The sequence below is a fragment of the Cinclus cinclus genome, chromosome Z (assembly GCF_963662255.1).
Source record: "Cinclus cinclus chromosome Z, bCinCin1.1, whole genome shotgun sequence".
NCBI classification, from domain to species: domain Eukaryota; kingdom Metazoa; phylum Chordata; class Aves; order Passeriformes; family Cinclidae; genus Cinclus; species Cinclus cinclus.
The window spans coordinates 40,345,680-40,361,026 of NC_085084.1; the positions used below are offsets into that span (position 1 = coordinate 40,345,680).

At 38.0% G+C, this 15,347-nt stretch overlaps 1 protein-coding gene across 5 annotated transcripts in view; it reads left to right on the top strand.

Annotated features, from left to right (window-relative positions):
• HOOK3 (hook microtubule tethering protein 3) overlaps nt 1-15,347 on the top strand; it is an 83,242-nt gene that overhangs the window by 1,840 nt on the left and 66,055 nt on the right. For all 5 annotated transcript variants that reach the window (XM_062513628.1, XM_062513632.1, XM_062513630.1 and 2 more), the window contains exon 2: nt 11,651-11,736. In XM_062513628.1, coding sequence (XP_062369612.1) covers nt 11,651-11,736 — 86 coding nt within the window. The remainder of the gene's footprint in view (nt 1-11,650; nt 11,737-15,347) is intronic.

Genomic DNA, 15,347 nt, shown 5'->3' on the forward strand with positions numbered 1-15,347 from the left:
AAAAGGCAATGAAATTTTTTGTTTTTTAGTGAAACTGACTGTATGTAAAGAAGATGCTTTTTTGCTTTGCTTTCTCTCAAGTCCCATAATGATTCTTGGGAAACCGTTCATTTAGATAGGAGGATAGAACTTTCTTAATAACAGTTTATGCACATCTGAGAAGGTCAGTCATTTCCCATTATGGCAGAGAAGCTGGCTGCTCTTTAGAACTGGTTTAGCTTCCCAGGTTGCTTGCTTAACATTCATACAGAAGTACTTAAACTGGTTTGTCTGTGTTTTGAATAGATAAGGCTTTCTGCAAGTCTGAGAACCTGTTTGGTCTGAATGGAATGTTTGTACAGATGGATAGATGGTGAAAAGAAATTGCTCCTCCCTATGCCAACTCATGATTTTAATTATGGAGAATATCAATTAGGCTTTTTACCTTTCATGCTTGTGATTTCTCTTCTGCTGCATTTAAGCTGGAGGAAGCTGCTTAACTCTGAATATGTTTTGGTTTATTTTTTAGTATTTTGCCAATACCCATTTCTGTTGTTAGGCTTTAGATTGGGTTGTAATTCTTGTTTATTTTTCACCTCTATGACAGTGTCATCACATGGCTTCCTAAATAACTTTGTTCAGGATTTTAAACAGCTGGGTGAGCTTTGACTTCCTACCACTTTAGCAGGTGACCATGATGTTATTTTGAGACAGCCACAGTAGTGGCAACTTGAGCAAAACTGAACGAAAATTTGTATTTTCAAAATTGGTATTTCTACTTTAGCAGTGTTTGCAACCTACTGTAATTGTAGAACTATTGCTATACCAAAAAATCTCCCGCAAGCCTCCTCTGAGACTATCCTACACACTGTGGGATTGTTACCCAAGATACAGTTCAGCCAAGGCAGTTTAGAAAGAAGTGGCTGTGTGGTAAACCTGCAATAATACTAAAGTTGTTTCAGCAAATCTAACGGAGATTGACAGCTTCTTCTGTTGAAAAGTTAAGGCTGGCTCACATATGAGCGCATGTGTTTTTGGTGTTTGGTTTGGGTTGTTTGTGTGTATGTGTGTAGTGTCAGAAGCACTCTCAACTTAGATGCATAGCTGAGGCATTTCATAAAATATGGAGAGCTGTCAAACATGCCTGTGCCAGTTACACTTTAATGTGTGTGAAATCGCTGTGGTGGCTATGGGCTTTTGCTACGTAACCTGAGAAGTTTTCTTTTCTGGCATATAACTAGGATATGATACTGAAAAGATTGCTTAGCATTGGTATGTAAACAGGAGAATTCCTCAAAAGAGGTTGCTGCGAAGTGGTTGTAAGTTGATGTGGAGATGTCATGAACTTTCTTTCATGATGTTAAATGTCTCTTATTTTAAGATGTGCTGGCTCCACCAAGCTGCATCTTGTCTGCTTTCTTTCTTTCTTCTCCAGCCCTCAAGGCCAAATAAAGTTTCTGTTAAAACTTTTCTTGATAAGTGAGAACTTTTCTAAACACAACAAGGTTCCTGTTTCAACATCCTCCATTTTATAAGCACTTTGGTCATTTATGTGGTTTGAGTTTTTTGACTTTTCCCCCTTTTTGGCTGAGAAATCTCATCAGTGCGGTGTATCTGTGTTTTCTGTGTGGTGGCCTCTCCCCTCCTGTAAGGATTTATCTGTGGTAGTATGAAGTATAGAGACCATGTGACCAACTACTGAAGTAGATTCCTCAAAAAGGCTGCTTGCAAATGCTTGATAGGCACTTTAAGAGAAATTAGTGGGGGAATTTGCTATGGAGGCTGTTTTTCCCTGCTGTCCAGTTATATTCTTTTTAGATTTTGCTGTTCTCGATCCTTGTGCATTTGCATTTTTAAGTACTCTTCTGGTTTCTTGTAGATGCCAAGATTGTAGGCAGCTTGCTATGCCTGTTTAAATTGTTTCTTCTTCCACTCCTTGGCCAGTGACCACAAAGTTGTAGAGTTTCATTTTCTTCTGATAATATAATTGCATAAGGAATTGAAAAAAAAAAGTATTGAAAAAAACATATTTCAGCAGTGGCTGTTTGTGCTGATGATGACAGTGAATCAAGAAAACTATTCTGTTTGAATACAATGTGATGCTGTTCAGAGGGCAAAAAAACTTGAGCTTGTCAGCATTCATGGAATATGGCTTGAGGAACCTGGCAGATTGCAGCCCATGTAACTAATATGAAGGACCAGTAGACTGAGCAACCTTTTTTATATTTTATGACCTCTCACTAAGATAGTAAAGAATCTGTTGCTCCAGCTTTTTTTTTAAAAGGCATAGTTTTCTCTGACTGTGATATTCTGTGTAACATCTACCATGTTTGAAGTTGCTAGAGCGTCTAGCACTATTATTGGGTAATAGGGATTTTTTAGTTGTATTGCCAAGAGGTCAAGCAGGAGAAACAGGAGCTTCTCTTCAAGATTTTATTGAAGAGCGAGTGATAGGCTGATAATGTAAGAGTACAATAATTAAAGGTAATAGGGTATGATTTGTATATGTTCCTTGCCATCCTCCCCATCTTTTAAGTCAATCTGATAAAGAAAGACTGAGCACAGAATTTGGAGGTGCAGGCATTATTCATCAGGCGTGCATTTTGACGCTGTTAGATTTTCTTTCTTAGGGGCTTTGTTCCAAATTCTGCATTTTTCCCCTATTTTCTTCTTCCTGAAGAGCTGTTCTATACAGTGTATATTTACAGTAGTTCTCTGAAGAAAAAAAAAAACATTTCAATACAATTTAGTATGTGCTCAATTTCTGCTCCCAGTTCTGCCCCCTCATTTTTTGGTAAGGGGTTGAGAGATGTTGCTTAGAGGAGAAACAGACTGCTGCCAGGATCTGTGAACCTTAGAGAGTGTAAAGGAAACAACTTTTCTGTTAGCTTGTTAATCTCAAAGTGGGAGGTGTGGAGAGAAACCTGTTTCTGTGTTCTCTGAAATACTTAAACACAGATGTTTCCAAGAGATGAAGTCAGACTGTGAATTTTGCACAACTTGTCTGTCTTTATTGTGACATTTTGGAGCTTGTAAACTTTGAGATAATATTCTGTCGTTCTGTTCTTCCTGGACCATTAGAAATCTTTGCTGCATGTGTTTGACTTCTGTACAGCAATTGCAGACATTGAAGTTGAGCCTCGGGCCTCTTCTGTCTCTCCTGCTACACAATTGCACTTCTGCTCTCTCCTTTCTTGGCTCACTCTTTCGTGTGGTCGTTTAGAAAGGTCTATGCCTAAATTCGATTTGCTAAGTGCCCCAGCTTCAGAACCTAAATCTGGGGTTGTTTAATCAATTTAATTTGCAAGTCCTAGTGATTAATTAAAAAAAAAACCCCAAACAACAGCGAGGTTATTTGCCACATGGCAACTAACACTAGCACGAGGTTACAGCAGGAATGCATGGTTGGAAGTGAGGGGAAGAGAGTAGCAGTGTCCTTGCAGCTTTTGTCGACAGCAGCCTGCAGGTCCTGCAGTACAGGAAAGGGAGAGGGATTAACTCTTACCCTTAACCAGTGGTAGTGGTTTCCTGCCCTGCAGAGTATGCTTGTATTGTTTTTCTGTCTGCCTTTGCCATACGTGACTTAAATCATTCCTTCCTGTAAGTTCCTTAGTACTGCTCATTCAGGGCAGAGACCAAAGAGGCAGCATAGAAAGGAGAAAGGTTTTGGTGAATGGAGAAGAAGCTCTAAGGTTAAGGGTGGGGGAGTCCAGCCAGCGCTGCTCCACTCCTGACTGTGGCAGACAGAAGCTTCTGAATGGATACAAAGCTGGAGTTGTATTTCAGTGGACTAGCTGAGGCCACAAAGGGATGGAAGCATTTCAAAGGAGGCACACAGGAGATGTTTTTGAAGTGGTGCAGATAGTGGAGAAAGTATTGCACAAGAAGAGGCATTGCAAATCTGATGATAATGTGCTTTGGCCCTGGAATTCCTAGGGCTCTTTCATGCCATTTAGCTGCAAGCTTCTTTGCAAAAGTGTGTCATGCTGGAAGTGTTGTGCTTTGTATCCTTTTTGGACCTCCCATTTTAAGCTAAGTCTCTCAAGGTAGCTAAGTTAGGATGCTAAAACAAGTAATGCCTATTTAACCCCACATGATTTATGTTTTGGTACAACAGATCAGGGAAATGTTCATCTGTAATTTATTCGCTGCAGTGTTGCAAAGTATTAAATGAATTACAGCTTTTCTACATTTCAGGATTACATAAAGTAAATCTTTGGGGGAACTTGTTTGCCATGGCAGCAAGGTATCCATAGTTTCACTTCAGTGTAGGAATAAATAGAAATAAGTGCATGATTAACTGCAACAGAATTTATGTGTGGGTTTTTTGTTTCTTGATTTTTTATTTTTTTTTTTAAATTCTACTGTCCTTTTTGTGACTAGGAAGAAAAACCCAGCATGACTTGATCGCTCTGGCAGGGTTAATGATTTTATTTTATGGACAATGTCAAAAGATGGCTGCCTGTTATATATATGGTGGCTACTGTATTTTTTTTTTTTAAGGAGTCATGGAATTCAGTCAGCCTCTGAAAAATCTTATTCTGCACAGAATTCAGTAAAGTTCAGGTAATTGTTGAAATATAAATAAGGAAAAGGAGAAGACTTGAACTGCAATATATGCTGAGTTTAGTGGGGTGCTATATATCTGTTACCAGTTCTTGAGTCTGTTAAGTCTGAAATTTCTTAACCTGGTGAAAACTTAGTGCCAGCTTTCTCTTAATCCTGTCTTTTAGTTGCTAAATCTTTCTTACTCATGTGATCCTCTGAAAACCTGTGTCTCCACACTGATAAAAAAGTTTGTGCAGATGATATTTCAGTAGAACATAGTGTTCTTGTATTCATCTTCTGTGCTTTTGGGAAGAGAGCTCTTTGTTTTACCTGTCAATAGAGCCTGTTTCTCATCTGAATTATAGCTGCAGAGGTTGGAAGTATAGGCTTTAAATAATTGTTATTCTTCTGTATTTTGCAAGGGGAAAGCTATCATCTGTTGTTTACTATTTGTTGTTTTGGTTTTGTTTATTTTTGTTCTGTTTGATTTTTGTTTGGTTGATTTGTTTGGGTGGAGCTTTTTTTTGTTTTGGATTTGTTTGTTTTTTGTTTAAGTAATATTAGAAATATGTATAAATTTGGAAAGTTTCTCTAGCCTAGCCAGTCAAGGAGCTAATTGACTTTACTTGGCCCTGTGCCCTCACATAAATGCTATGTCTTGCTGCCTGTTCTTTATTTTAGTATGGATCCATTTGGGCACATTTGCCTGATGTTGTTCAGGTTTCTAGTAGCCTAGCCATCTTCATTCAGAATAAAAATAATTTCACTCTTTTGTTCATTGAACATTCTTCTGCTATTTGTATAGATATTTCATTATCCTGCTTTAGTGTAATTTAATGTGTCCCAATTCTGTGGGCTGGATTGCCATCTAGGCTTCTGTGAGTCAGAGTGCTGAAGGTAGAAGATATCCTACTTCATTGTGTAATATGACAGCATTATAAGTGTGTTATTTTGTTTCTTCTGGGCAATAGTGGTGGAAATTTTTTGCTCTCTGGTTAGTGGAGGAAACTACTGGTTCCTGGAAGTCCTACTGTTTGTGTTTTGTATTTGGTTTTTTTCCATGAGAAGATACTTCTAGTCTTAAAAGGCATCTCTGAAGCTTTCTGAAATTCATTGGTGCTTGTGCAGTGTGAATGTAGGTATCCTATAAATGTGGGTGCATTGATTTAATGTTTGGCAATTTTGCACTTCATTAGTATCTTGTACTTTGAAAAGAGAAAGCATTGACTGATATGTACTACTTTTAAATAAACCATGATGAGATGGATGAAGGCTTAGAAAGACCTCTTGGTTTATGGTGCTGTTTCAGGTCTTCCTATTATGTATTGTATATCTTCATTTTATCTTCATTACAAATGTTCTTTAGAATTATTTTTCTTCAGTTGGCTCATCTGGCTTTCAGCTGAAAATAGAAATACATTCATTTTCACCACAGGAATTGCTAGGTTAGCTTGTCCTCTCATTAGTGTTTCTGAAATGGTTAAACCAAAAACCACTCAGACTTGAGACTCTGTTGTATTTTAATAATTTGTCATCCTTGAACATGTTAGTTAGCAGCAATTTAGTGACAATGCCAAGACAGTGCAGTAGTAACTGGTTTGTGCTGTTGTGGCTCTCTCATCTCTGAGGTCATTTAGTAAGTAAGCTTTAGTTAAGGTGTGTCTTCTGCTTTCTGCATTCTGCAAAGGAAATATTTAATATCTGAAAAAGTGTCACTTGGAATAAAATATTTTGATCAAGATACTTCATGACTTTGACCTATTCAGATATTTGGGGTTAAACACAATATACATAAAACAAGAGGCAAATTAATAAAATAATAATATTCAAGTCCTTCCCTAGAAGAAACCCTACCCTAACCAGTAGAAATGTTATTTCTTGTTGTGCTAATTGAGTAGCTAACATTACAGCTGGATTGAAAAGTAACTTTTGAGATTGTAGTAATGAAAGTCCGATAACATAAAAGTCAGTGGAAACATTCACAAATTTAAATATTGGAATAAAGATCTTGCTGCTTGTTAGAGAATCTGTTTCCCAATTGTTTGTTTCATGCAGTCTGTTGTTGTTGTTGTTGTCTTGAAAAACATGAAAAAACAGTTTATGCCATGACCATGCAGCAGCAGTCCTCCATCAGTGAGGAGAAAAATGGGCAAAGATACCTTAAGATTATCCAAAAGGAAAAGATCTGCTTTTAGGATTGGAATGCATTTCTAACTTGAAAGGACTGGCTCAGTACAATAATTTTACATCTGAGGAAGAACTACTGCATGTTATCACTTAATTATCTCGCTATTTTGAAAAGAATTTATATTCTGGTTTCCTCCAGGCATTGAAGCTGAGTAAAGTGTTTTAGTGAGATTCTTGCAGATCTTGTAGGTAATACAGGATTAATGTACGAGGACAGAAGTATCCAACCCACCTTATTCTTCTCTGCCAATGTGCTCTTAGCATCCAACCCAATGAGGCTGGTTCCTTTCTTGTCTCCTTTCACAGCCACTTCTCCCCATCTTGTCTCTCTGATTTGTTTCTTTTGTAGTGGCATGGCATTGCTCTTGGCTCTTCATAGCAACCAGCTGTAAGCTTGTATAGTCAGTTCCAAAAAAATACAGGAAAATAGTAGATAAATAATTCTAAAGTTGTGGTGTCATGGTTTAGCCCTTGCTGGCAATTAAGGATCACACAGCTGCTTATTCATTCCCCTCTGATTCCCCTGCCAGTGGGAAGAAGAGTGGGAAAGAAAAGGTAAACCTAGCAGGTTTACATAAGAAAAATTTAATAATTGAAATAAAATATCACAATAATAATAATAATAGGCTAGAGGTAACATAAACACAGAATATAGTTATAATGAATATAACATAGTACTAAATATGCTACTAATAATAATTGTTAATAATAATGATAGTGGTAAGGAGAAGGAAAGAGACTGACAAAACTGACAGAAACAAGCGGGTTGGTCATGATCTGTGGACCTGTGCTCAGTTTGTCCTCCAGCAGGGTAAGCTGGAAATTAGGTGTTACTGTTTGTTGTGTTTGTGCTTAAGGTAACCAGTAACACAGTGTTTTATCTGCTAAGAACCACTAATGACAATTTCAGGTATTATTGCAAAAGAATACTTAAGGAGTTTATTACATAACTGCATCATTAATAAAAACCAAGCTATATATATAATCACTGTGCAAAGAGCAAATCTTTCATTATTCCTTAGTGTTGAGAAGGAAAAGGTCATTGAGAATTTTTTTGTCTTTGAGGAGGAATTGCTTTGCTTTTTTTCGTTTTTTACTTTTTTTTCCATCAGATTTTATGGAATGCTGGATTCCCCGTAAGATTTTTATCCTGTTTTTCACCTACTGTCTTTGACAATTGAATTTGTCCAGTTCACTGACCTTCATATCAAAAGTATTTTTCATTAAATATGTTTTTTGTTTCCTATCCCTAGCAGGTAACAAATCCTTGCTAGTCATATATGTAATCAGGAACTGTAACTCATATTTTCTAAAGTATTGTCTTTCTGAAGCAATTATTTAGTTCCCAGTGATAGCCTCCTTTGCATTGTCACAGTCACCTGTTAATTCTTATTCTAAGGTTTGTATAAAAATTGGCTGTTCATGTCCATGTGGATCAGAGATCTGGATTAATATTTAATAAAATTAAATAAGTCTTTTCTCTCATTGCATGATAGTTGGTGGAAGGTATGAAGGCCTACTATACCTAGTGATAGAGCCAAGTAGCTGGGGTTTTCCCTTTCTTTTCACCGGAGTCTTGTGTGATAGGATCATAGAATAGTCTGTGTTGCCAGGGACCTTTAAACGTCAAGTAGTCCAACCCCTCGGCTTTGAGTAGGGACATCTTCAGCTAGATCAGGTTGTGCAGAGCCTAGCTCAGCCTTATTGGGGATGGGGTCTACCTCTTCTCTGTTCCAGTGTTTCACCACCCTCATCATAGAATAATTCGTCCTTATCTAGTCTGAATATGTGATTTTTAAATTTAAAACAGTTACTGCTTTTCTCATTGCTACAGGGCCTATTAAAGAGTTTTCAAGGCCTATTTCCATCCTCCTTTTAAGTACTGAAAGGCCTCAGTGAGGTCTCCCTGAAGCCTTCTCTTCTCCAGGCTGAACAGCCCCAACACTCCCAGCCTTTCCTCATAGGAAGAAGGCCTTACTCAGGGCTTGCTGCAATATCTTTGTGTCTTCCTTGTACAAAGGACCCTAGAGCTGGACATAGTATTAAGAGTGATGGGGTCTCACAAGAGAGGTGTAGAGGGAGTAAACCCTTCCTTAACCTGCTGGTTTCTGACTAATGTTCAGCCCCTCACCCACCAGCACTCCCTACTCCTTGGCAGAGCTGGTCTTGATCTGTTCATCCTCAAGCCTGTGTTGGGGGAATGCAGTAGAACAGACCAACTCAGATGAAGCACTTAGCCTTGAACTTCATGAGATTCATGTGCACCCACAGACGTGATAGAGAGGCTCCATACGGCAGTTCAAGAAGTGGGGAAAGAACCCCGGTAATCATAACAGCAAACACGAGTTAATTTTCAGTGTTGTGGAACTAACAATGAGGACTGCATTGCAGGCACTCAGGAATTAGGAGCAGAGGAGCAGTTCCTGCAGGAAGGGAGAGAAGTCTTCCAGAAGGAGATGCATCACAATGCACAGGAAGAGCAGTGTTTTAACAGCTGTTACTGAATAGCTGTTTAGAGGCACACAGGCAGAAATTTGCTTCTTTGTCTCCGTAGCTGGAACTCTGTCTTGCAACATTCTTATCATTTGCCACATTCTTGTAGTTTGCTCCCTTCTGCAAAATGAACTCTTACTTAGCTAGATGAGTTTAGCATACGGTTGAACTGGCAATCATATAGGAGTTTAACCTTGATGTAAATTTGAAGAGCTATTTTGTGCTTTTTTGTGTTTGGGGGAAAGTGTGATAATAAAATTATATACAAAACAACAGAGAATATGCATCTTGTTTTTCTGTGTTTTGGAATTAGGCTTAATCATCTTTCTTTGACCATTGCTGTAGTGTTATCATCTATATACACTTTTATTCAGTTAAGGAAGTGTTTCATATATCAAGTTACAAAATAAATCCAAAATACCCTGGTTAGTTTGCACTGTGAAGACCTTAATTATGTTGCTTGTTTGAAAAGAACATTTAACATTGTCTACTTCTGAAAAACTGTAACAGTAGTAGTTCTTAAGTGATTTTTTTTCATTTGGCTCCAGTGCAGTATAGTGATTTCAATTTTCATTATTTAAATGTATAATATGAAAAATTAGAAAGAAAGTTTTCATTGTCTGTGCTTGATAATTGTATCTTTTTAGCATCTTGAACTTCTTCAAGCACAAACATCCATAATGCCACTGGAACCCTTTTTGTTGTAGCTGTAAAGCATTGTTACTTGTTTAATGTGTTGCTGAGTTGGGGACTCAGAGTTGTCTCTGTATTCCTTCAACAGTGTTGCCACACATCAGAGACTACCGGTAAATTCAATTTTCTGGCGCAATAGCAGTTCAATGTTATATCCTGTTACATTGTGTTTTCATGCATGGGTTTTTTTCCTCACCCACCCACTCTGATTTTCCACCTAGCATCCTTACAGTCTGTGACATGTTCTTGATTTTATGGAGAAGCATCTGTGGGGGTTTTTTTAAGTACGTTAGACCATGCTGTAAGAAAATCTGAATCGGAAGTGCAGACAGTCACTTCTGTCTGTTTTATATGCCATTCAGTAATTTATTCATTTGCTGTTGGGACATGGACATCATTCATTACTTTTGACTGGTTGCAGTTGGAATTTGTTCAGGAAACATGCTCTGAGAGCTCAATTTTTGACTCTTCATGGATGTAATTGCTTTCTTTTCCCCTAGCTGAGTGTTAGTTTTTTGTTTCCAGAATAAATGAAAAAAAGGAAAATTCACCTAGGTGCCTGTAGTCCAAATTAATGTTAAATGGCATTGCTGGAGTGCTTACATGACTTATTGTACCTTACATGACCAAGAGTGCTTATAACTATTCCAAAGGTGTAAGGAGAATCTGGCTATTGTGCACTTCACCTTTTTGAGAACCTTCTCAGAGAAAGACCTTCAAAATTTCCCACTGAAAGACAAATTGTCTTTGATTGTAATACACACATATCAAGGTTATTTATTGGGAAATGTCTGACCACTGTTACTCTTTTAAAGGCCACTAAAGTATGAATGGTTGTACATTATGTTCAGAAAAAATGATTGATGTATCTAACACTTCTGTACTCTCAAGCTGCAAGTGCTCTTGTAGACTGTCTTATCTCTTGTACATATGAGCAGTGCTTTCTACGAATAAACCCAAGCTTCTCCTGGGAGGAGGGTAGTAGCAGAAAGCATTAGGCAGATACTCTGCAAAAATACCATCAAAATTATTGTTGCAGACTCATCCTTGTAATTTAAAAACAATGTTACTTTAAAGTAAATTATCAAGTAACTTAAAGCAGTTAAAATGATTGTCCTGAAGTGAACTGATTCTTCTCACCAAGAGATCAAGGAAGTAAAGAGCTTTGCTGTTTTTTGTACACAGGCTCTGTGGTGCCTTGTCACGGTGTTAATACAGCAGCATGAAATAGTGAGAATTCTAGTAGCATACAGATCAATTAGGGTTTAGCAGCATTGTGTTCTCATCTTCCATCTGATTGTGGGAAATAATCACGTTTGGAATATGTATGTTAGTCTACATTTCATCTTCTGTTTGTGGGGATCTGATGAGTGTTCTGTAGGATCAGTGTTCCTTCTAAAATCTGAGTTTCTTACTTTTGTTGATTGAGAGAGTCTACTTGAATATACACACATGAATGTATGGAAGTACTTGAATGCACTGATGATTTTGCAGCAAGTAGAAAATACAGTAGAAAGTTTGCCTTTTGGAGAATGCAATATTGATTTTTGTAGTAGTTCATTGAGAAAACAAGGATACTGAATTCTGTTCATTTCTTTGATGATGGATATTAAATATAAAGCTTTTTGAACCTAATATGTTCACTAAATTTGTGGAGTTTGTTCTATTTGGTAGCGGGTTTTTTTTCAAACTTTTGAAAATTCCTTGACATTGAAGGAAACGAAGATAAACTTTTTCCTTTCTCCCACAGATCCAAACATTTAATGTAGAGGCACCATGCCAGACCGTGGAAGATTTAACGAGTGGGGTTGTGATGGCCCAGGTTCTTCAAAAAATGTAAGTAATTGTTTACTTAATGAATTAAATGCAGAGGTTTTTTACTGTACTTTAAAATATATATTTCTATGTGTTTTACCATGGTTGGTATTCCCTAAGGATGTGGCTTAGATGGTACTTTCAACTGGAACATGACTAATAATTTCTTCTCTGTAGTTTCCAGATAACTATCTTAAATGAAAACACAAAAAGTTTTGTTTTAGGGAAGACTTCATTCAAGTGTGAACTTACTGGAAAAAAGCTGAATTAAAACTAAACTTACAGATTCACACTTAAAATTGAAATCGGTGATTTCGGTAAGGTAATTGGCCCTGATCATTGTTTGAAACTGTAGTCAGTAGCTTTAGAATTGGTTTGTATAAATGTAATAAAGCTTCCATGATAAACTGAATGGAACTGTCAATTTAGTTGTTTGCAGTTGGAAGTACTTTTCAGTTTGTTTCTACTACCCCGTGTCTGTTCACCAGACACCACTGAGATTATGTGAGGGTATAAAGAAAAAGGAACCATCAGGTTATTTATACACAGGATTGGTAAGATCCTACTGAGCCTTCTCTTCTTGAAGCTAAACAGACACAGCTCACTCAGTCTCGCCTCATTTGACAGAAACTTCAGTCTGTCAGTTGTCTTAATTGCCCTTTGCTGAACTTCCATGTATGTCCAGGTGTCTGTTTTACTGGGGAGTCCTGGATGCAGCAATTCAGACCTGGTTTTAACAGATCTGAGTGGTACCTCTGTTGGCCTGCTGGCAGCAATCTCCCCAACACACAACCCATGTTGTGATTGGCCTTCTTGCTTCAAGGACACGTTGCTGGAGTGTTTCACTTAGTTTCTACCTAGTTTCTCATCTGCAAAGCTGGCCCCCTGTATATACTGATGAATAGGGTTTGTTTGCACTTACCTTTTCTGAAGGTGTGTAAGGTTCCTCTAGTATGTTTTTCCAGCTTGAATTTCTAAATGGCATGACTATCAGGTGTATCAAACACTGCTTCTGTTATATATTATATGAAAAATTGCCCTCTGTCCCATCATCTAGGTCTCTGTTAAAGACATTTTATACTACTGACCCCTTGGATGTGCTGCTAGTGAACTCACCTCCAGCTGGATTTCATGCTTCTGAAACCTTTGAGCCTAGCATTTTTGCCATTTTTCAGCCCACTTTGCTATCCAGATAGCCCCATCATGCTTCAGCAGTTCTTCTATGAAGATGTTGTCATGATAAAGCAGTCTATAGCAGGAATCTGTAGCAGTGTCACTCATGTTGATCTTAGTCATTCTGACCAGTAATCTCTCAGCTGGCTCACATCCATCCTAAGAGAGAGCTCATGCATTCCCTCTGGTCTCTTGCAGGAAGGGTGTCTCTGTCATTGCCTTCTCAACTTGTTCTTCCTGAAGAGCCTGTATATGTTCATGGCAGCAGCCTTGGCATGTGAGCCATCCTACCACAACTTCATGATCCTAGTGAGACTATGACCTTGTAAATACATATAGAACTCCTTCTTCCACTGATGCTGCATGCACCAGTGCATAAGCACTCCACATATGCATCTGGTCTTTCTGATTCCTAAGAATGAAGCTTTCCCAAGAGTGTTCTTCTTTAGGCTTTTCTATATTTATGTGCATATGCTTGGGGTGATCCCAGTTTACCCAGACCTCTTTTGTTCATAACATTCCTCACCCCTAGTTTTTCAACAGAGTCCAGTTCTTCAACAGAGTCCACTACTTTGTCACGTATTGTTTGTTTTTCTGTTGTTACTTCTGTAGAACTCTTCTTACTACCTTGCCAGTCTGTTCATGAAGATGTCTGCCCAGTCCTTATTCTCAAAAGGGTTTAATGGTTATTGTAACCAAAACTTTGTTGCCAACACTACATCACAGCTGGTTGTTGACCTGAAGGGTCTGTCTGCTGCTCAAACCTCCTCGTCACTAGCTGGTACAACAGGGCAAGAACACCACCTGAGCCTTGACCATAGCTTCCAAAGCCGCATAATCACACATGGAACTTCGCAGGTTTCCCTAGCTGTACATCTCATGCCCAGGTGGAAGAGCAGAAGGAGTCATAAATAATGTGAGGTCTGGACAAGCTTCAGCAGTCTTTCAGCAATGCCAGGAATTCAAACCCCAAGCAAGCAACAGCCCTTCTTGGGTGATGTCAGTCAGAAGATGAGGGTCCTCCATCCTGTGCAAGTGTTGAGTACTTCCCTCTAGTGCTGCTGTGTGGCTCAGGCTTACTGAACACCGGTGGTTTGTTTGACAGAGCTCCTAGTGCTGTAACTGCTATGAGGGGACTGAGTCTGTTCTATAGTTGCAAATTCTCAGGAGCAGGAGCCTTCCTTCTAGTGAGAGAAGGAGCAGCCAGTTCACAGGAAGAATAGTAAAGGGGAAAAGGGAAATCTCAATATAGCCAAATATTTCAAAGCCTGACTTTTTAGCATGTGGTTCTGATATACTGTTTTCAGCTGGTGAACTGATACTTTTAAAGTACAATAGAAATACTACATTTCTGTAGCATGATTTTAAAATACATAAAGATCACCTAACAATTTATAATTCTTTCCTTACGTCCTACGTAATAATTTGAACATGCCAAAATTAGTATTCAACTATGTTACTTTATGATAGTGTGCTTTAGATTTAACATTTTGCATACTTATGTAATGAACAGGCATATTCTCATGCTGAAATTTAGCAACAGTATTGCTAAATCTTGACTGCATTCCTGTTGAGATAAACTTTGAAGAGCAGCAGAAGTCTGATCTTAGACTGTACAGCAGGACAATCTTTGAGAGAAAATATTGCTTTTTTGTTTTTCTTTGTAAAACAGAATGAACAGAAGATAAATAGTATAAGATGAGAAGTGTAACAGAAGGTTAGTCTAATTGATTTTTGAAGTAGAAACCAAGGATTGTAGCATACACAATTTTTTTTTTTCCCCTGGACATGAGTTTGGAATATAGGTCAAATGCAGGGATCAGCATTTGTATAGTTGACTAGAAAACTGATCAGAAGTACGTTGACAAAGCCATTTAAAATATTCTTTCTTGAAAACAAAACCAAATTCAACACCAGCAGTGAAATTCTTCTTTTGGTCCTTTGAAGAGATACAACAGGAAGACTCCTGGGAGTCAGGGCGTGTTCAACAATGTGAAGCAAGTCTAGAGCAGGCTTTTTTGCTTTTTCTATTAGCAGCACAGGTTCCCACTCTGTCCCAAGAAAGATACTCACGTAGAAGGAAATTTTTGCAGAAAGACAGCTGCATGCTTAAGATAATTTGGAAACATCATGCAGTGATGTTAAATAGCAAAGAGCAAGCCTGAAAGCACCATGTCGATGCAGACATATAATTTGCAGTGAAAACTTGAATAGGTGTCTTTGACATGAAGATCTCTCAAAAAAGTTAGTCTTCAAAGGAAAAATGTGTTGTTTTGACTGCAACTTAAGACACAACTTAAATGCCATTACTCTTACTCTGTTGAGAAGGATAAATTACTATATTTGAAATTTGGGTGTTTCTTAGTATAGGTGCTTCCTGTTAAAGCCTCTTTTCAAGTATGTGTTCTTTGAGCCTAATAACAACAATGGGAGGGGAGGTTAGTTAGATAAAGGTAGGG